This window comes from Falco biarmicus, chromosome 7 (genome assembly GCF_023638135.1).
Source record: "Falco biarmicus isolate bFalBia1 chromosome 7, bFalBia1.pri, whole genome shotgun sequence".
Taxonomy (NCBI): domain Eukaryota; kingdom Metazoa; phylum Chordata; class Aves; order Falconiformes; family Falconidae; genus Falco; species Falco biarmicus.
Genome location: NC_079294.1, coordinates 43,121,183 through 43,144,328, shown reverse-complemented (window position 1 = coordinate 43,144,328; position 23,146 = coordinate 43,121,183). Strand labels below are relative to the sequence as shown.

At 39.4% G+C, this 23,146-nt stretch overlaps 1 protein-coding gene across 5 annotated transcripts in view; it reads left to right on the top strand.

Annotated features, from left to right (window-relative positions):
• Nucleotides 1-23,146, top strand: part of ESR2 (estrogen receptor 2) — a 90,786-nt gene that overhangs the window by 61,793 nt on the left and 5,847 nt on the right. For 4 of the 5 annotated variants that reach the window (XM_056346109.1, XM_056346108.1, XM_056346111.1 and 1 more), the window contains 4 exons: nt 3,872-4,047; nt 6,755-6,871; nt 16,389-16,685; nt 21,737-21,875. In XM_056346109.1, coding sequence (XP_056202084.1) covers nt 3,872-4,047; nt 6,755-6,871; nt 16,389-16,685; nt 21,737-21,875 — 729 coding nt within the window. The remainder of the gene's footprint in view (nt 1-3,871; nt 4,048-6,754; nt 6,872-16,388; nt 16,686-21,736; nt 21,876-23,146) is intronic. The other variant, XM_056346112.1, reaches the window with a different exon arrangement.

Genomic DNA, 23,146 nt, shown 5'->3' with positions numbered 1-23,146 from the left:
ACAATGTAATTATATTTAAAAGCAGTCTGAAATTGATTTCTGCCTTCATCCCCTAAATAAAAGGATTTTAATTGAAGAAACAAAAGGTTTATTTTCAAAATGAACAGATCTATTACTTTCAAAAAAGTATTAGGAAACTTTATGAAGTTGCCAGAGTAATATTTCTAGAACGTAATTTGTTCTTTTCTACTATTTTCCTTGTGCTTCTGACTGATTGCACGTAGACCATGTAAGTAAAGGTTTTGGGGTACACAGGCTAGCAATGCTTGCTTAATTAGAAATTATTTAGTAACTTTGTCTATTTCACAGTGTGCTAATATCATGTTTATATATTGTTTAAAATCTGCTCTTAAGCCATAATTATTTGCATTATTCTCCTATGCTTTTTTATTGTGCTTATTCTGTTGAGCACTTAAAAGTATCGGGAAGCCTCTTTGAGGTGATGGGTTGGCATCTCCATTTTATGATGGAATAGTTACAGACATTAAGCAAAAATATGTCTCTTAGTTTTGAGATATCAATGGCATGATTTTCAGTATATTAATCCATGTTTGGAGCGTAGCAGAATCTGTGCTTTGGGGATACAAATATTGACAACTGTGTGGTATTAACAATTGCAGAAGTTACAGTGGAGGGAGTCTCTAGAAAATGAGAAAGACAGAGACTGAACAGTAGTCTTCAGCTGATTTTTGCCCATTGTCTTGCACACATTCTGGGAGAAAAAGGAAGAGCCTTATTTATCCTACAGCTTAGGCTTGTGTGAGATTGAATTACCTCCAGGCACTGAACACGCCAGTGGCTTGTAGGAGGGAAGGAAGAGTTAACAAGAAATTATAAAATCTGGACTATCATTTTTTTATTTAATGGAAATTTTTTTTCATTTTCTCAGTGGTTTTTTTTTCCTCTCTTCTTCTTATAATGTACAATAGAAAAAAAAAAAACCCACCTGACAGACAATAAAGACTGTGAGCAAATCTTGCTATTTCCTAGGTCAAATCCTTGCCACCCTTCTTAATTTCTAACAAAAAGTTGAGTTTTGGTTCAAGTTTTTGAGGTGTGGCATATGCATCAAACATTTGCCGTGGCAAAGCTAGAGGTAGTTAGAAGGCATGAATAACTTAAATAGTCTTGCTAATTCCTCCTCCTTTAGGGTAATCATCTTGTCACTGTTGGTGCCTAGTAGGAAATCACTGGCTTACTACTTTCAAAAAATATCTTAGTTCTCTTTATGGAAACTTAATATCTCTATATAGAAACCATGGTCATAAAATAGAGAGCAGTACTAGGAGGTGTAAAGCTATAAATCTTTGTCCATGTGGTTCCTCGGTAGCAGCCAGGGTAATATCCCCCATTTTCATGCATCCTTTGGTATAGGATCTCTGTGGGCTTCCAGCCAGTGACCACCAGTTCTTCTGGAGGATCTGGCAGTTCATTTGTCTGCTGAGCATGCTGGCATGGACCAGTCCCAACAGCTCTGGGAGGTGGTCTCTAACCACACGTGGGGCCACCAGCTCTGGTTTGCTGTCTGGTTGCGAGGTTCTCAGGGTAAGGAACATGTACTTTAAAGCCTTCGACTGTTTCCTGGTTCTGTTGTCCTTAAAGACAACAGAAACAAAATGATTGGGTTTGAACCTCCTGCTGCAGCCATCCCAGGCGAGCAGATCTGATGCCTGTTTGGCCTGCAGGAGGAATCCCTTCCAGACGGCTGCTCCGTGTGCAAGCTCTTTGCCAGTCTGCAGAAGTCACGTGGCATGCATGTTGTAAAACTTTTAAGCAGAGGAAGAGGTGGGTTTTAAAACACTTGTCATGGCTGGAAGGTAAAACCCAACACTCCTCAGTGAGAAGTTATGGTGTGTGCTTTTTCTTTATTTTCACCCAAAGTGTCGCAGTGCTTTAACAAGGGCAATAAACATCACAAAACAAAATAAATCTCAGTCACTGAGATGCTCTCTAGCTGGTTTTTATTCTCTTCTGACTCTCACAATTGGATCATGATTCCCAAGTAGAGATTAAAAATATACTGCTTCTACTAATCTGAAAGACCAGATTACTTTTTCCTTCCAAATACAGGGAAACAGGAGGGAATAGCAATGCTTTTTCCTCCTTGTGTTGGCAGCATATGAGGCGTGTGTGATACAGGCCTGTTGTTCTAAGGGCATGTTCCCCCACACTGATCCTCCCAGCGTGGCAGCAGGGGAAATGGAGATTCAGCAACCCATTTACAGGGGCAGGGTATGTGTATGTAATCGAAGGCTGGGCTTGTTAAACATCTAAACACCCATATGCCTTGCCATATCTGAATGAATTAACGTTTTTTTAAAAGCTTGCAATAACTAGCTGTACAACAAATACTTTAAATTTTCGGGTTTGGAAGTTGCTTAGAGAACCACCTTTTTTCCTTTCCAGATTTTCTTCTAGGAAATTGGAGCACATTCTCCTCAAATACTTATAAACTTGGTTTTTAGTTGGCATGTGGGTGTGTTTGACCTTATCTCCTGTCATAAAGCCAGCACAAAGTCTACTTTTAATATGTTAGTTAAAGCTTCTTTGACAGCACTTCCAGCAAGTTTCTACTGTTCTGTTTAAACTTGATCTTGTCGATAAACAAGCTTCTTCTGCTCTGGCAATGTACCCTTGTTCTTTAGAAGCTGTAAACCGTTCTACCTGCTGTTTTATCCCAACCGATACTTCTCCTTCTTAATCCTGCAGAAGGTGGGATGAGGAAGATTATACAGTTTTTAACTTCTGCCTCTGTGCTTAAGTGTACACCTAAAATTGACTATACAGTTTCCTTTTGTCAAACTGCTGCTGACAGTTTGCACATGACACTATTTTCTATCTAAAACTTGTATTGACCATGAAGGTAAGACAAGCTAAAACCACCACGAAAATGAGGTCGAGAGAAAAAATATGCAATGGATGTACTTCCTATACCTAAATACAGCTTTGCAGATAACCCAAGTTCCGTTCCTCTAGCTTTTTGTTTACAGCATCTTGGTGTCAGGAATTGGCTGTTATTTCATGTTTTTATCCTGTTCTAATTTTAATCCAGTCACTAAGAATAGTTCCAGTAAGTTGGAAATATTTGTAGTACTTCAGGAATGCCTATATCTTACCAATTTATATGGAGTGATAATTTCTTAAATGTACGAGAGTATTTTCAATACTTTTTGTATGTAAAAAAATGTGTTTCTCCATTCTTCTTGTCTTCAGACTTCCTTTTAGTTAGCATTTAGGTGATCAACGTGAATCATAACCTTGAACAGAAAACTTTGTCTAACATTGAGTTGGTCTTACAGACTGAGATTCACGTCTCGAGATATTTGTCTCCAGCATCTTATTGAATGAATACAGCCTCGTTTAAAGTGTTAAATAGTTGAGACTAGATGTGTATTGCTCCATCTAGAATTTTGCCTTGCTAACAGTACGAAATAACTGCAGCTCTGTTTGTGGTAATGTTTGTGATGTCAGTCCAAGCTGTCTGAGTTTGCATTTTCCTGGCAAAGCTTCACAGAGGCAAAGCCCACTTGGTCCACAAATTCCTGGACTTGTACATTTCCAAGAATTCTTCAAGATCCATCAGCATTCCATATGATTTTCCCAGAGTTCATGTGAATGACACATCAGCAGTCCAGTTTTATGCCTTTGACTATTTTAAAACTTTATAGCCTGTTGTCATTAAAAGCTGTGGGATCAGGCTATACACTTTAAATAACTTTATCAGAAAAAGGCTTAACAGTGTTTCACACTATCCTGTGTTTGGTAATAAGAAGACTCTATACAGAGAGAACAGGAGGCAATGGAAAATAATGAAACTCTTTGCAACATAGATTAGTTCTCTTTTGTAACCAATGTTTTTCTTTTCTGTCAGAGAAACATTAAAAAGAAAACCTAATGGCAATGACTGTACAAGCCCAATTGCGAATAATCCTGGCTCAAAAAGGGATGCCCACTTCTGTGCAGTCTGCAGTGACTATGCTTCAGGATACCACTATGGAGTCTGGTCGTGTGAAGGATGCAAAGCGTTCTTTAAAAGAAGTATTCAAGGTAGGAGGATCAGCTTCTGATAACTTTGGTCAAATAAGTTGTTTCATATGATTGGGGGCTGCAGCAGTTGATCTAGTAATGAGTTGATCTGAAATCCTGGTGTATGGTACTGCATGCTGAAAATAGAACAAAACATGATTTGATTACTTTATCTTGGCTTTTATGTTCTTCCAAGATCTGGAAACATTACGAAGTGAGCAATTGATCTCTTGAGAGAAGAGGTAGAATACATAGAAGAGGAAGGTCCTGCAGCAAAGGCCTTGGTGGGATGGCACTGCAGACCTGTGAATCGGATTGCAGTTTGTGTCCCAGAGTAGACATAGTAATTGTGAAATTGTTATAATAGATACAGTTAGAGTAGGTAATTGTTTGGAGAGTTTACTTGCCAGGAACTATTCTTGACAAGAGTATGTTGCCTGGAGCTGTTGAGTCATAGCATATAATATCTACACAGTATGTAGGATATAAAAATATGCATGGTGAGTATTCACTACAAACCTGATTATTACTTCTCAGTCCTCCACCCAGTATTTCTTACTCTGCCAGATCTATCTAAAATTTCCATTTCAGTGTTTAAAACCTTAAATATTTGGTATTTAGTTCAAACTTGCCAAGTGGCTGCAGTATGAAGTAAATGTAGGTCTCCATGTTTGTTACCACAGCCTACGAGCAGTGCCTTACACACCGTATTGCAGCATTGGACCACTTCATTACTTTAACCTTTGCTGTAGTTATGCTCTTTGGCCTCATCTGGGGCCTTTTGGTGAAAACTTAATTGGATTGATGTTAGACAGTGCATGCAGATACTAACAGAAAATCCTGATATTTTTCAGTCTGTAATGTTCCCTTCTGCACACCAAGCCTTCAGCAATCTTGAGATATTCTTTTTGGTTCAATATGGCAGAGTTGGCATCACCATTGGAGTAAAATTTAACTCAAAATTTGAGTGCCTTTTCAATTTGTTGTGCAAGTTCTGCATGGGTGAATAACAATTTCTGTTAACCGGTGCAAGTACTTTTGACTTTAAAATAATTGAAGAGGACTTTGTCTCCAGTTTGTCACAAGTGGAGACAGAATTTGATCTCAAAGTGTTTTCTGTCAGGAAAATTATTTGCTTGCTCTGCCTTGCTCACATGTGCTTTGGCCATGAACAAGTTACCCATTGTAGCCGTTTGTACACCTTAATGTACCCTGTCAGGTAACATTGGTTTGTAATTCAAATAAAGTAAGCTCTTGGCATAAAACGCTATCAAGCACTCAGTTGCAACTGTTGTTATGAAGGATGTAAAGGTTATAAAAGTAAAATTCTGGGCCTACCATAGACCAAGATGTTGGGCTAATGTCCAATTAAAATTAGATTATGTGACTGAGCAACTGTGTGTGGTCTCCTCGACTGGTCCAAGTTTGTAGTTTAGTGTATTTGTTCCACATCTCTTAACATCTGCCTGAAAGCTAAATTATCCCAAGGACACAGGAGTTTTAAACCACTTTAGTCCTGTGTGCTTGGCTTATAGTGCAACAGAGAGCTTCCTCCTCCTTTCCCACATGTTGTGTGAAGAGTGATAAACGGTAATTTGTTTTTGGGTCATATCTGCCAGTAGGAAACAGGACAAACTAAGCTGATCTCTTCTTTTTAAAATTGTCGGTTCAAAAATTCAAGGTTAGAATTATTTTAATTTTGCAAGGAAATAGTCACAATGGTTCAGTTAAATAATTACTCCTGGGGACATGAACTCTTGGACTTGCATCAAGTAAAAAAACTCTAGTAGTTGTATCTTTGCCTGATCTACTCTTAAAGTTTGAAAAAAAAGTAACCTAAAACACAACCAGAGAGGAAAGACATTAAGAAATGTAAATGTGTGAATATTTTTTGCCCTTTGATAACAATTGCAAGAGAGATTACCAGTATTTGGCAGGAGACGATCCAACTGTATTTACACCAAGAGCATACGCAAGTCCAGTGTACAGTAATAAACCTTTGGACCAGATTATTGATTAATGAAATAGAATAATGTAAAGGGGTTTGTGTGGGGACAGGGTGAAGTAGGAGAGAAGTAGAGGAGAACAGAAGAGTCTGTAGTGGTAACATGAAAATAAGAGGAAACACTTGTCCAGAATATCTAAAAGTTGTACCTTCTGCTTGTGCTTTCCTTTGTATTATACAGTACAGTAGCTGCTTTTTTTTTTTTTTTTTTTTTTTCATTAACTTTGGTCCAGGGTCAGTCCTCCAAAGGCTTCTTCATTCCTGGAACTTACCATGTCAGAAAGCTCGGTAAATAGAGCTGTAGTTTACTTAAATCCTTGCAGGAGCGAAGCTGTGTGCGCTGCTGTTTTCAACTCTGCTGAGGAAAAAAAAAAAAGCTGCTGTCACCTGCAGAGTCCCAGTATACAGTAAGAAGTTGGAGGCTGGAAGCAAATTTCCACAAGAGTATGTGCCCCATTCTCAAAAATGAGTTAGTTAGAAGGTGCTTGGTTATCTTAACAGTCATCACTAAAAGCTGGCCTGTGTTGGCTGGTTACTTTTTGAGGCCACAGTTCAATGTTTTCAGAATAGGCTTAAATATGCTTTTTTGCATCAGTTGAATGGAGCTTAGATATATGCATGTGAAGAAGTTGAGATGTTTAAAATTGAGAAGGTCCTTATTAGGGGAAAAAAACAAGAGAAACTGCTGGAGATGTTAAATTTTCTCTTCTTACTCTGCTGCAGGACATAATGATTACATCTGCCCAGCTACCAATCAATGCACAATAGATAAAAACAGGCGTAAAAGCTGCCAGGCATGCCGGCTACGGAAATGTTATGAAGTGGGAATGATGAAATGTGGTGAGTTTTGCATGTCTGTGTTGTTTGCTTGGATTTTGCTAGCTTTTTTTTTAAAAAGGCACAACAGGCACTTGGAGGAAAGCTTGAGCTGCTTTTATAGGAAGGAATGTACCAATTCTTAACGCAGAAGGAGGGGTTTCATTTACAGAAGAAAATGTGTGGGAGGGAGTATGGTATAGGTTAAGCACATGAAAGCCATAGTACCTCCCCAGAGCTCTGAGAAGACAGTTTTCTTGCATGCTGTGTTCTGCAGAATGAAAAGACAAGACCTGCTGCTGCCTGAGCCTCAAACCAAACCGAAATCCCTTTTGATATGGGGTAAATGAGCCTGTACTGTGCTCTGTTAGTTAAATGTAATACAAGAACAGCAGTTCTGCATTAAGGCAGTAGTTAATTAACCTGGTATCCTGCCTCCAGCAGTGGCAAGAGTGAATGCCTTGGGAGGAGTGTAAGAGTGAGGCTAGTACTTAAGTGAAACTATTCCTGAAAACTGCCGAGCTTCCAAAAATTAGCATTAGGGGACATCTTGTCCAGAAGAGGTTATTTTCAAATGATGCCCTGTAGCTCCTCATCCAAAGTGCATACCTGCTGTTTGTCTCTGCACCAGTCACAATTATCCAGTCTTTTCTCTTATTCGTATCTTGTACTTGCAGTGATGTGACTTCAATGTAGTTGTACATTTATAGTTGATATTATAAAAGTTACATTTAAGAATAAAATCACTTGAAAGGTATTTCAGTATCTACTATACTTTCACAGTCAAGGTTTGTTGTTGTTTCTTATAGGTTGCCCAATATACATGACAGAAATCATGCTAGAAAACATCACGTAGGACCACTGGAGTGGAAAGGAGAAGATCACTGTGCTTGATCCACTGTGATTTGCAGGCGTGCATCTCATTTCATCCTATTTAGTGTAGATACCTATTTCTATTTCAAGGCTAGGCAGTGTTTTCATCCTCCCAGTGTTTTGATCCAAAGGCTGTTTGCAAAATGGTCTTTCATTCATTAGTAACATACTTTAGAATTCCAGCCTGCATTTATTGCTGGACAATTAATGACTATTTGTTCTTGTGGCAACAGTGTCTTGTTGCTTAGAGGCTCCTCTTGTCTTTACGTTAACAGTCTGGTTAAATAGAATACATCATGCCCTCCACAGCCTTTGTTTTATTAGGCTAAATAAACCAAGAAATCTTCCCCTCTTGCAAAACAGAAAATAGACAGAATCTGGAAGTCGTCAGGGTAGCTTGTCCCTCAATCTGCTCCAGGCAGAAATAATTCGTTTTCACTTGGATGACCAGAATCAGGGACAGTATTCCTGTGAACACTCCTCACTGTAGTAGCATTAATGCGTATCTGTTTCCGTGGAAGCTTTTGTCTGCGTAAGCATCCTAATTGCCTTTTTCATGGTTGCATCATGCCAGCAGCTCATAATCATTCTATGATCTGTTATGATCGCAGCCTCACTGTTCCTTTCTAGCGCGTAACTTCTGGCTTAGAGCTACAATTTCAATTTTTCTTTGTATTATTTTCATACTCCTGAAGTACATTTAGTTTCTGTTGCTCAAATCAACTGGTTCTTTCTATATGAAGCTGTTGTTGTCTTTTGCACTGATAATGTATCTCAACTTTATCGGTGTTTTTCATAAATACGGTCTTAGCTACTTTTGCTGTCTGGCCTCCAGAAAGGAAAGCTTTAAGCTTGCAAATAAGACTCCTTTTGAAACCTTACTTTCTGAACAGCGTCACTGTCTTTTGTTCATCTTTATGACTGAGAATTTTAGTCAAAGTTTTTCCAACAGGGGTTTCTATCAAGCCCCAGTTCTGCAGTTGGAGAGTTTTTGTAAAGACCAATTCCAGTATGATATTATAAGGTGGTCCTCCATAATGCTTTCCTTAAATTACTCCTTTTATTCTAATTGTCCAGGGAGTCCTGGTTTGTGATTAGATCTCATAGACACTATGGTATTACAAGTAGTAAGTAAAAAATATGTACTTATGTCTTAGCCTGTGTTCCTTTTAATCTTGTCACATGTTTATAAACATATTTTCCTGCAGTACTGAATGTTTCTAGGATGTTAATGATGGTGTCAGACCAAAAATGATACTTTGAAACTATAACAAGAAAATAACAGGAATTATATTTTTAAAAAATATTTTTTAAATACTAGCACTGAAATTTGAGACTACTGAGAATTTGATTTGAGAGTCTTAACAATTTAATTTCAGAAAAAGGAACATAAAAAATTGCTCAGAATTGTCTGAGTTGCCCGGTGAATTGTGGCACCTGTGAGTAATGCTGATGCATGGACACACATGGTGACAACATTTAAACCAGACAGATTTTAAGACTGTATTTCTGGCATGAAATGTAAATGCTGTTTCCTGCAGACCACAGTGATTATCTTTCAATTTTTTACTTGTTAGAGGCATGCTTTAATAGCAGTTTTTTTATTGTACAAAGCCATAAAAGAATACATTTTATTTTTAATGAAGTCTTTTCCCCATCTCTGCTCCTTTCCCAGGTCACTCACTGAATGCATTTGTTCACATCTGCTAAAACCCTGGGTAGGATAGAATGGCTTGTAAGTGCATTTTTGCTCAGTGGAGACTTCTTGCCCAGCCGAAGTGATAAAAGAACCTCAATTACCACTTTGTAGTTTATGAAAGCTTTTTATAAAACCTGTACTGTTTGCATCGAAGCTTTAAATTATCATTTTGCATATTATCAATAGACACCTTGAGAAAAAATACACATGTATGTATGTGTGTACGTATAGCATATGTTTCTGTCGGTAAATGTGATAAGGCAGTATGTGCCATTGAACAGTAGGAAGCAGTAAGAAAGTGTTGCTCTGGAGTTTTCTGGTCTGAAATTCTTTTGAATGTCATCATGTTCGTAAGTGTTGAGAAGTCAACCCAACAAGCCATGGGTATTTCAGTGAAGGCTGGCTTGGGAGTGCTTTGTATTAAGGTGATAATGATTTTCTTATGAGACATGCCATCGTTGCCAAAAGCACAATGATGGTCTTAAGACACTGCATCTGCAAATTTCTCTGTGGGAAGTCTGTGTTGCCGACTGTTCCAATTAAGAAAGCTACTGCTAACTTTTGTCACTAGGACTACTAGCAATGATAGAAAAATAATTGCAAAGTGCTGTCACCAGGAACAAGGGAAACAGAAATACTGCAGTAAACCCTGCCCAGCAAACTGGAATAAAACAGATTGGGATAAAATTGATCTTCTCTTGGAGCTTTCTGGTGTTTACCTGGGGAGCTGAAATGAACTGGGCTGTTTGCCAAAGGCAGTTCAGAAGAGGGAAGTTGCTTCATCACTTAGCTATAGCCACTCTTTCATTTTTGCTTCCTGAGGCTCAAATAGACCTTCTTCCATAAGGAGTTTTCAGTTTCCCCGTTGGACTGCTCTTACCTTTTATTCCCCGCTTCCACCCCACTCCTGCATCTTTTGCCCTGTGTGCCAGTTCTCAACATGTTGAAAATGTTCCAAAGATAAAGCTCCTTCCTGCCCCCTCCCCACCCCAGGTGAGGAGGATGAGGGGCCGTACTAAAAAGAGATGGAGAGATACTGCCTTTGAATAGTGGCATCATTTGACAAGTTTGCAGAAAGAAAACCAGCGCTCTGTGGGCTGATACGGCTCAGGATTTGGCACTCTTTCTCCTGTGCTGGCTGCCCTGTGCGGTGCCTGGATAGCACTTTGAAATACTGTAAATGACTTTTCACACAGCAAGCAGGGGAAAATGTTTCACGGCGTTCTCTGGACATCATATGTATTAATTGTATTTTAGCTATTGTAGATATTACTGTAATTTTAGCTCATGTTCTGATGTGTGTATGGCAGATGGCAACTTCTTTGTCAGCAGGTCTGCCCTATGAATACAGGCATACTCACCGGAACATTTGCATTTGCTTTCAAAAGTGACTGGAGTGATAATCATTTACTACTAGGTACTTGAGCAAGTTTTAAGTTCAAACATTTACAAAAACTGATCCTAATATATTCAATGGGTAAAGCTGCAGTTGCTGCTGAACTGGTCAGTTGCATAAGCAGTTCCCAGGGACCAAAATCAGTATTAAGAGCAATGTGCCATGTAACTGCCCGCTGTATGGGATTGGTGATTCTCAAAGAATATGTAAAGCGGGAGTTGCTTTGAGAATACTGTGTTTCACTGCCAATATGAACGAGTGAACAACAGGCTCATTTTAATGACTTTTTTTTCAACGTGTCTTATTTCTTATATTCTTGTGATCAGTTATCCATGTGGTCTATGGTGCTGTAGCTTGAGCTCTGGCCCTTGGTCCAGCATTCTCAGCTGAATGCAGCTGTTTTCTTGCACAAAGGATAGCTCTGAATAAGGAGAGTGCTGTAGGAAGGAGGCATTTGATCATCTCATGCACTTCTGCAGTTACCTGAACTACCTTTACATGAATGAATATTAGCAATTATGTAGTTAGGAAGTTTGTGATAAAGTCAGAAATAGTCACTAGTCTGGGAAGCTATACATCTTTCTTTGCTGTGCCTGTACGCAGATTGATCCACATCTCTGTGTCTAGTTAAGCCAAACATTAAGCTAGTCTATTTACAATATTTTATAAACACTTATACATCCTGTTGGATGTTAGTAGATATACAAGTAAGATTTCTCAGTCCTGCCTAAACTCTGGATTTGAATAGAAAGCATAAAAGTTCCTTTACATTGTTGGAATGTGTTGTTTTAATTGGAAAGGCTGCTACTTTCTGATGTGTCAATTGACTAGCAAGCTTAAATGATGTTTTCTTAGTTGTGTAATCTTACAGTGCAATCTTTTTAAATACAAACAGAATAAATTTTAATGTGGAAATAAATGGTATCTCTTTTAATTACTGACAAGCTGTGTTTTACGCACAGTACTCAGTGAATCAGCCTTTGCCTGCTTTGGCAAAATATGGTGATGATCACAAACAGTAATTCAGAATCTGGTTTGGGTAGGGGTTTTTTTCCATCCATTTTTTTTTGTCACCAACTATATTTTTTTTTTTAGTAACGAGTTTGTTATGCAGAAATGTCAGAACACTTCTACTTTGGCTTTCTGCACTGGAAATGTGATTATAAAACTGGTTTTGTTTTAAATGGAGGGTTTTTTTAATATATATATTTATATATATGAAACTTGATTTAGTTAAATAACGTAAACTAATTTAAAGGGGCTTGCTATTTCCCAGTAAGAACCCTCCACAAATACTGAGACTTTTAATACTGTCAATAAGTATCACAACCAGATTGAATTATTTTAAGATGGAGTATGGAGCGCAGCTGAAAATTGTGCAAGATTTTATCCATTAGCAAAGCATGCTGGATGACTATTTTTAAAAGGTTTTTTTAATTTTTACTGATTTCTTTGATCACCTTTAAAGTACCTGGTCAGTTCCTGGTGTGTTTATATTTTGGGTAGTCTATAAAACGTTACTTAAAAATCTTTACAGCAGTGAATTGGCAGAGATAATTTGGGTCTTGGCACCAAAGGCCTGATATTTTCTGTGCCACTGAGGAGTCTGGGTAACAGTACAACAGAGCTGAGGACAGCTGATCAGTGGATTCGGAGTCCCACAAGAGTGTACTTGATTCACTTCAGTGCCAGGAACTGAACTAGGGTCAATGAGCTGCTTCTAAGTGCTTGCTTGACTACATGTTGCTTCTGGCAGGTGTGTCCAAGCTGCTGGAATTTCCTCCTTGTGTCATCAGGCATCTTCTCCACCCCCCAGTTCCCCCTTAAACCAGTAGTTTTTCTGACTTTATAATTTTAGATATGGTCCTTAACTGAGCAACTTTTCCATGTGTTTAATTAAAAGACTTGTGGTCATGTGTCTCCTTTTTGGGGGCTTCACAGCTCCACCAGCCACTGAAGAACAAAAACTACGCATGTTGTGGAGCAGCAAGTGTTTTCTGATAGCCCAAGAAAACGTCTCTTCTGCCCTGCCTATGGCTTTTAGTCCCTCTGGGCTATTATTCTTGTTCTGTCCTTCAAGGTGCCCATGTTCAATGTGCTTCAGCTTTCTAAATAGTAGAAACGATGTGCAGTGTTGCTTCTTGCTTTAGTTAGATCTCTTTTGGTGGTTGCCATCTCTACCATGCACGTTGATATGGAAATCAGAGCTGTGGATCTCTCTGTAAATAGAGCACCCTGATACCTAGGCATTTCCTCATCTATCTCCAGTTGTACTTTTTTTCCAGTTGCTTAGCTCACTGTTGACCTTTCCTCTTTGTCTTCCCTGATGGAAAATACTTACATACTTTCTGTGCATGACTTCAGAACAGTCTACAGCCCGCTGTGCTATTCTAATGTTTTTCTGAAGGTGACAAAGGACTTTAAGGGTTTCCTCTTGACCTTTGTGCATTAGTCCAAAATGAGGCTTAGCACAGAGTTCACTACAGCATCCAAGTGTATTTGTAGAAATTAGTCACTGTTCTTTGACTCTCTCAGGAAGAAAAGGATTTGCCCAGACAGATCATTGAAGAAATTGCTCTGGGACTTGAGTAGTTCTGCAGGTAACCTTTTTTGTGTGGTATCAAGTCTGCTTTCATGAATCAACCGTAAGATAATGTCTCAAGCTCTGATTGTCTCTGCTGGTATGTTATCTTTCCCTAACTGCTCCGACAACTTCTAGCTAGATGCCATTCAGCTGAGCATTTGGTTCTGCAAATCATTGATTGGTTTCCTTCAATCCATTACTTGTACAAATGTCCTGTCAGTACACCAATTTCATCCTACATATATTCCTTATAAGGTTGCACCCCAAATGGTGCAGACTTTAAGCTGGACTTGTGCTGATAATGCTTCCAGTTCCAAATGCCTTGTTCCACTTGGATTCCTCCATGCCTGAGGACTATTTGTTGAACCAGCTTTGCCTATTCGTCTTCTCCAATCTCTGGGGTTTCCAGGTAGAGGGTGTTCTCCAATGCTGAGAACATCCTGTTATCTTTTACATCTGGGGTGGTTTACTGAACAGGCAGCACATGAGAATGTTGACAATGTGCAGTTCTAAGTTCCACATCCTTAAAGTTCTGGCAGACTGTTAGTCCTTATCCAGTCTTTTCAGTACCTTCAGGTTGTACCTGCCTGGCCTTTGCATCTCACCCTGCTCAAGGGTTGATGCAAATGGTGCTTGGCAGCTGCTGAAGACAAGGCAGGACTATGACCTGAAAAAAACATCTCAGCTGAGGAACCTCCACCACTGAGAGTCTGCATTCACCTAACATCTTATTTAGCAAGACAAAGCCTTGTCAACAGCATCTGAAATTAATTATTTGTGCCCCCACTGTCTTTATTTTTAACTTGGCTTATGTTTTGACCTCTTTGCTAACTGAAACCCCGGATCAGAATTGCATTGCCTTGTTGGAATTCAGACAACTCATGGTCTATGTAACTCTGGATATGGATGAAGAATGGTAGGAATCGCTGAATCCAGCAGCTTGACAAGGTAAACTGCCACACTGCCATTCCCCAGGTCTAGTAGCAAGTCTGTATTTTTAGTAGGCATATCCACTATACCTGTATAGTGTATATGTATACACATATACAATACCTGTATCCACAGTCAGCCACACAGATCAGCACAGACAGAAAATACAGCACTCATGCCAACACAAGCAGTGGAAAATATATGTGTTTATACAATGTGGATCCTTCCAGTAACTGGATTTAGACACTCAGTCTGTCAGACAGTTGGCCTATGGATCCCCACATCTTCCCAGCTGATGGCCTCTGGGTCTGCAGCCTCACCTTAGTGCTGGTTCTCAGCCTTTCTCCCACACAAATGGTCACAGAAACTATGGAACCCTCCAGTAACAGGCTTTAGAAAGTGTTATCCGGTAGCTGGCCCCTGGATCCTCTGTTCTTCCAGGTACCTTGTGTGCACACACACACGCACACGTCTCTGGCAGCTGGTCTAAACCTGTCCTCCTCCTGGTAGCTGACACCCAGATCCTCTGGTCTTCCTAGTAGGTGGTTTGGAATGCTTGGTTGCTCCGGGTGAACTGACAAGCCTTTCCTCTTAACTTATACGCTGGATGTCGTGTCCAGACCACAGGCTGATCATTCTCCTTTGATAGCCCTGACAGTAGCCTGGTCAGTGTCACTGATTATGTTCTTGGGATTCTTCCATCTTCATCGTTCCTTTGCTTCATTGTCTTCGTGCACTTTATGAAGCCTTTAATCACATACCCTAATGAAGAAGAGCCAAAGCATGTGATCAGGGCAAGAAATCTTTAGGCAACACACCAAAAAGACTTCATAAATGTAGTGATGTGAAGATAGCAACAGTAGCCGAAAAGGATGCTTTTGTCAAATCTGTTGTGGATCTGAAACCAAGTGAAACAACTTACTATGCTTTGAGACTCCATGGTCTCTATATGTGCGATCATATGTGTTGGTCTGGCATAGATTTATGTTAGCGCAGACATTTCCCTATCTATGAAAATTCAAGCTTTGAGTATTGTATGTCAGTGAAAGTGCTGATGACCAGCACAAAAAAATTAACTTCTAAAAGATTTAGAGGACAGTTTAGCTGTGTTATTAGAAATGTTAAGTGCTGGAGAACTCCAGTCTAAGGATGTCTTCAGTGACTTTTTAATACGGTACAATCCTGCACATTAGTTACTGCCAAAGATTATTTGTAAATCAGTAAACATAGTCCTTGTTATAGGATATGCTGAAGGATATGAAGTAGAAGCCATGGCTGAATGTTCTAGCAAGTCCCCATACCATGTTTTTTGGAGATGCTGTTAGACTCTTTGCATGGCAGCTATGCAAGAACAGATAACGGTGATCCCACCAATGGCACTGACAGAGCTGGAAAATGTTTCGTGCTGTCAGAATGAACAATAAATTAAGTCCAGGAATTTACAGAACTGCTCTTTGCAATAGAAATAGCCTTCTGCACGCAGAACTCCAAACAGGGGGCTTCCTCCTCCTAGCTGTTGATATCTGAATTAGCTTTGGGGAAACTTCTGCTGGCTTAGTGGGGTGTAGGGAGAAGATGGGTTGCATGTCAGTAGGTCCCTAGCTGAACACCCAGCTAGCAGCGAGGCCCAGCTGTGTTTCTGGCTGAGGTATTTACTCTGTAGCATGGCCCAGACTTTCTGAAGTCTTTTCTTCCCCCAGTTTACATCTAAAACAGAGCTTACAAACAGCTATCTTTATTTGCATTTAAAGATCTGATTTATCTCTTTTGAGGTCAATGGGAATTTTCCCATGGATCTTTAAAGGGGGTTAACTGAAGTTCAAAAATAAGTGTTTTTCAATATATTCTTTGTGTAGTAGAATAAACAAAAGCCCCAGCTGAAGTCAGTGGAAACAAAGTTAGATCGATGCTGAATGCTCTAGAAATTCTGAAACTTAATATTCAATATTACAACAACCCTTATTAAAGGGTTTTCCCCCTTCTCCCCAAACATTTGGATTTACATAATGCAACACTGGGAGAAAAATACTTCAACGCAATCATGTGCCTCTTGTGTCAGGCTCAAGAAGAGAACGCTGTGGATATCGGATCCTGCGTAGCCATCGTCATTCGGAAGATCAGGTGCATTGCATTGGCAAAGCTAAGAAATACGAGACGGCAACCCGTGTAAAAGAGATCCTGCTCAGCACAGTCAGTCCGGAGCAGTTTGTTTTAACACTACTTGAAGCGGAGCCTCCCAATGTGTTGGTGAGTCGTCCCAGCAAACCATTCACGGAGGCCTCCATGATGATGTCCCTGACAAAACTGGCAGACAAAGAACTGGTTCACATGATCGGTTGGGCCAAAAAAATTCCTGGTAAGAACGTCAGCTTTGGTTTTGCTTATTTTAGTCGATGCTTTTACTATCAACATACCATTGTCTACCCAGAAATAATAGCACAGCACAGTAAATGTGCGGTATAAAAAGTCTTAAGCTTTTTATCCTATAAAGTAATGGGCAATTTGTTGCTCTCAGTAATTCACCTGGATGTATTTTGATTTAGAAAATGACCTAGTCCCTCATTTACTATCTGTTGTTAGTCAAATACTTGTTAATTTTGCTAAAAAAGTGTAGTTGGTGTTGCTTGTAATTTCTACCTCATTAACTGTAAGTACCCGATTAATCTGATTTAGAAGGTTCATTAAAAGTGGTATTAACTAGATTGCTATAAAAATGAATTTAAGACCAAATTATTTCCTTGAATCCTGATAGAAGGTTTCTAATAGAGTTGGTGAAAACTGAAAGGCGTCCAAGCACTGAGTGTCTGCAAGCACTTCATTTGACAGAGCTGCTATGCAAGAGCATCACTTTGCAAAGCAGTGCATAGTATTGATCTCAGAATTATCGTGCACTGTCCTTCAAAACAAAAGTCACTGAGGATGCTTTTGAGTGTTGGCAACACAAAGAGCATGCACTGAAGTACAACTACACGTGTTACTGCTTTTAGTGTCCCAAAGGCAACCACAGCGTCATGGCAACGTACCATTTCACTTCTTACAAACTAGAAGTGGTGAGCATTTGCAATTCCTTTTCCATGAAACACCCACAACTAAAACAGTCAGAATAAAGAATAGAAGCCAGAAGAAAAGCAGACAGCACACAGAGATGATACTTGACAAAGCTGTGCAGAAAAACATGCTGTCTGACGTGAACTGAACCACAGCCTGTGACCCTTTAGCGAGAGCGAAGGTGACCGACTAATAGTAGTGAGCTGAAAGGATGGAATAATCGATAGACATATGGCAGCGTGGGGCTTAATCCTTGACTTCAGATACGGTGCTCTGCGAGAAGTGATCCCTATGGCTGCGTTACCCTTGCGTGGCTAACACGTTCTGCAGCGTGCCTGGTAGTCCTAGCCCCACATCCGTTAGGATTGAGGGGCCAGCGCACCGTGGGTCCTAGCTTGGATTTTATGCTGAAGGCGACCAGCGTGTGCTGGTGTGTGCCCTGGTCTGGGCACGCCTGTGTGCTGTGACAGCACTTGCCGCTGCTTCTGTGCGCACACAGAGGGGCATGACACTAATCCTTACGCCTAGAAATAAATGGAGCGTGCACCAGTACAGGAAACAAGCCTGGTGGAGGGTGTTTTGTATAATCCTTAAACAAAGAATTTAGAATAAGGGAAGCGGATCCCGTTTAGGCTCGAGGTGGAGTGGCTGAAGGTGCTACCGACTCCAGCTGCTGGACCGTGTCTCCTAGTTGCAGATCACAGTCTCTGCAGCTCAGCCACCCCGTCAGAGGGCTCGGTTTTAGTGGTAGTTTTAGGGTGTGCAAATTCCAGGTCAGCTGCAGAGCTGCTGGGAGGAGATGCTTGCTCAGCATGAAGCATCTTAAACCGTGCTTCCCATTTGCAAAGCGATCGTGTTTTTGCTGTTAATATGGAATATTTTAAACTGATACTGTGAATCCTTTCCCGATTTAAGAAACTGAAAATAACTGTGAAGTAAATAACCATAAGGGGTTAAATGGTGTCTGTTGCTATAATTTCTTATTTAATCAGAAAACCTGGTAAAAATGTACCATTTCAGAGGACTCGTAGTTATGTTAGTCTGGTAGGAAGTGAGTTGTGAAGGAAAACCAGGGAAGGTCGTAGAAAACAACCTCATTCTAAGCAATATTTGAATGGAGAAAAAAACCAAACCATTTTTTTCTATTTTCTGATTGTTCTTAATTCCTATTTTTTTAACCTGTCAACTTTTTTAGAAAAACCAACAATACAAAATAACCACAAACCAAAAACCTCAGCTGAGATTGTTTTGAATTTTTTAAAAGATCAGTTTCCAAGCCAACCTCAATTTTGACATTGATCACTTTTTAGTTTGTTTTCAACATGTGTCAGAAGTAGAAACTTTTTCTTGGCAATGAGAGACCTGTATGAAGAAAACCCATTAAGGTAATCAAACCCCTTCAAAACAGTTCCTGGGAATGCTGACACTTTAGTGTGTATGTTTTTTCTGATTACTCTGGTTGCACAGAACAGAAATAAACACCATTTTAGAACAATGTCAGTATAGAGGTGGTGTTTGACATGCACCTGGTTATATGTAAAATTGCCATATTATGCGGTGGTTAGAGCATTTACTTCAATGTGGATATATTTATTTGTTTCCATTAAAATAACTGCAATGACTAAAGCTCAGAACATAGAATTTCCATTTGCAAAAATTTTTGCCTGAAGTTAATCATCTTAGATCCATGCCTGGTTCCTGGAGGTAAGGTCTCAGAGAGAAAAGAAAGAAAAAAAAAAAAAAAAAAGTTCTTGACTAATAGCCCAGTGAGCAGTAACTTTACTTTCTATGAAACTGAGTATGTACTTTTGTGTGCCTGGGTTAGAAGCCCATTTTCACCTCTAAGTTATTGTTGTATATTATTTTGACGCTCACCAAAAGTGAAAGAAAATAGTTTTATTTTTCCTTATGGATGCTTATGTTAACAGTAACATTTTTGCTTAAATAGGAAAGATTTTTTTTTCATATTTAATATTTAATGACATTCTTTTGTTACGAATTTTACTCTGTGACTGTTTTTGTCTGTACTTTCAGCTTAATGTTTTTTGGGGTTTTTTTGTTGCTTGGTAAAATAGAAGCTGATACCTAGGGTTTATTTTCCTTCTCCGTTCCAAGTATTTCCAAGTTGTCAGACAGCAGAACACAACTTCTGTAATTGCCTTTTTACTTTGTTGACCTAATCTAAGAGAGTTCAGTGTGGTTCGTAGCTGAACCTGTATTGCTAATTGATAGGATGTTGTCGCAATATTGAAATTTGCATTCATTATGCAACCTAGTGTGTTGCTGGCCAGAGCAGCATGTCTTTCACTAGTTACTGCACATCCAGCACGAGTTTTTTCTTGTCATAGTAATTTATAATTGAATTATTAGGTATAGAGCACATGATTTGAAGGACACATACTACAGCCATAGAAAAACAAGTAGTTTAATGTACTCCGCAGCAAATGAAACAGGACTTCTGACACTGCAGTGAAGCTGTGGTGGTGATGTGCTGTCCTTGATCTTTAAAGCATAAGGTTGTTAGGAAAAGTAAAAGTAAAGCCCTTCTGATAGCTGTGCTCAGTGGTCATAAATCATACTGCTGGTGCTGATAATGTGAATTTAGCAGGTGATATCTGGGGTAAATCTGGATCTTTAAGTATCTGTAGGTGGAACGCTGGGGCTTGGTCTGACATCTCACTCAGCCGAGATGGTTTCTAAACCAAATAACTGGTTGTTTATGCTGGAGAAATTGGCACACGCCTGTGTCAATGTTATTTAAATAAACTTCTGAAATGTCTTTGGGCTGTTGTTTCCCGGGAACTGCCACTGTCAGTTTATACTATTCATGCTCCCATGAACATTTTTCTAAAAGCACTTGTAAAATTATGAGTGTGTGTCTGGCAGATAATCTGTCTGTTGGCTGCGGATTCTGTAGTAAATTCGGTGGCAATGAAATCCAGGAGGGAAGGTACTGCTCATGGGTTCCTGTTTATCTTTCTTAGAAAATAAGGAGCAAGGCTATCAATTTTTAAAGGCAGCATTTCTAGCAATGATAAGGCAGAGTGCACATTACCTAGTTTATGTCAACGCGTGGCTGTCACCAACTGTCTTCCAGCCTACTAGTCTAATAAGATTAAAATAAACGGAGCATTTGTCTAAATTACTGACAGCAGAATTCTTTGACAGCGCAAATGTACTGTGTATTTTAAGACCTCAGACAACTGAGGAGAACTACGGGAAGCCTGTCTCCCATGGCCAGGCTGTAATGATTTTTCACTGTGCAGAATTGTAGATGCCAGCTTGTCTGGAAACGAAGCAAAGGTGCTAAGAGCCCGATGCTGAGCAGCTCTGCTTTGAAAACTGCAGCCTGATCTTGGTTTTGACCACTGATCTGTATCGTATCCCTGTTGTACTCCTGGTCTGAGCAGCCTTTCCCACTTGTGTTTTGATAGTTTAAACTTCTCGTCTTTTGGTTTGGGATGTGTAAATTGTATTTCTCCTTATTTGGTTTCTGCATGTCGTCTTTTCCCCAGTCTTTTTTGGAGGGGAAGGGAAAGGGAAATATTGAAATCTGACACTGTTCTGTAAGTTCTGGAGAGAACTAAATGCTGGAACAGGTTTATGCACAATCACATTAGTTCTGTTCTTACTTCTGGGATGCTGTGTATGGAGGCAATGGGGACACTTACTACCTCCACCAGGTACCCTTGTCTTTTTTTTTTTTCTTTTTTTTTTTTTTTCTCCCTTTTTTTTTTTTACCCCCCTGGTATATTACGGTTTTGGGGAAGGAGGCAGCAGGACAGGGACATGATGGGGTGAACACATACCATTTACAAAGGGCATGGTAACACAGAGGAACTAAGATGTAGGTTCTTCCACAGTTACGCAGCAAACCCAGAAACATGCCTGTCTTACGAGAGAACAAACCCCTGCAAGCAAATGCATTCTGGGGAAACAATTTTTTCTATTTTCTTAGGAGTCCTCCACAGTGTAATGCAGTAATTTCTGACGACTGTGAGTTTCCCACGTGATTCCCTGGTGCCTCTCAGGAGACTGTGGGACTGTTGTCTAAAGAGGTGGCCGAGCATAAGGCAGGTCCTCTGCAGTCACTTGAGTTTCACCAGCTGCCTGGGAGTAATTGCACTTGAACATCACTCTACTCTATTTCAAATGTTTTGTGGAAGACTTGAAAATGAAAATAACAAATGTTTTTGTTCCTATTTGAGATGGCAGCATGGTGCTTCTGATTTCAGCGCTCCCTGTTCTGGCTTTCTTTACAACCCTTAATTCTTCCTGTTTCTTTTTGTTTCTCATATACTCAGTTGTCTTTATCAAAACAGAAATAAACAGGTTGATTTATTTTATGCTTCATTTTAGGTTTCATTGATCTCAGCCTCTATGATCAAGTAAGACTCTTGGAGAGCTGCTGGATGGAAGTTTTAATGGTTGGTTTGATGTGGAGATCAATTGACCATCCTGGGAAACTGATTTTTGCGCCAGACCTTGTATTAGATAGGTAAGAGAAATACATTTCTTGAGAACACTTCATATTAGCATGTTTGGGGGTGGGGTAAGTGGTAAGAGGAAGAGGATTAAGTATGGGAGATGCTATTAATACTTTATCTAACAATATACTTGTATTTGTAACCACAATATCTTGAGCTTCCACATACTTACAGGGGCTTAAGGAATGCCAAGTATCAACAGTATTGTTGAACTTGCAAATTCCTGAATCCCTGCAGCACATGACAGTGTGACGTTTCTCTGTATTTTTCACATCTTTTGTTGTTTTTGTTCTTTTTGATCCACATTTCTAGATGCTGAAACTGTAGATGCATCAAGACAATGCACTACATTGTCAATTTCTTCCCATATCCCTCAAAATTAAAAAAAAGTAGACATAGCATCAGGCCATCTTTTCATTACTTTAAGTAGCTTTTCTACCTTTTTTCCTCCTGCCACTACTGCAGACTTCATAGGTAGCTATTATAATGAACATTGCACCACTAGCCAAAAGAGATTTAAAAAAATCTAGCTCGCTGTTTAATACTGAGATTATTATTTCAAGCTAAAGCAGGGTGTTTGCAAGTTTAAAATACTATCTCCATAACATCATGTACCAGCAGGGAAGAATATGGATTAGTAAGGATGTTTTTCTACAGGAACTTAGAAGGATTTGACATGGGCTTCACACTGGTAAAAAGTCAGGGAAACAATCTACTCTCTTGGGTACACTTAAAATATCTCTGAGCTTTTTCAACCTGGGGAAATTGAGATCTGTATCAGTTTTGTGGCTTGAGCTCAATAATAATCATCATCGTAAATACATAAAGCAAAATGGGTTAGTAAGAGAAAGAAATTTAATTTATAAAAGATATGAAATAGATTATTTGCTCATGTAAAATTCTATGCAAGGACATGCTGCATTGTTCAATATAATGATAAGAAATTGCTGAAAATGTACGATACTCATGAGCTGACATGTGCTGAACAGAATGAGCGTGTTTGATGCATTCCTTAGTCTCCACAAGACACAGTAGAGTGGGAGCTAGCAAGTATCTGGCCATGCTGTAATTTAATTTTTTTTTTTAAGAGATGGGTATATGAAACTGGTCTGTAACTTGATTGTACTTGCATGTGCCTGCTTGAAGGCTCAGCACCTTCCTCCTGGGAAGTCAAGTACAGCAGTGCAGGAGAATTAAAGAACTTGAGTCTGTTTCATCTTAAAAACCCAAAAAACCCAAACCAAAAAAAGGATCAGTAACTTCAGTGGTTTGAAATTTACTG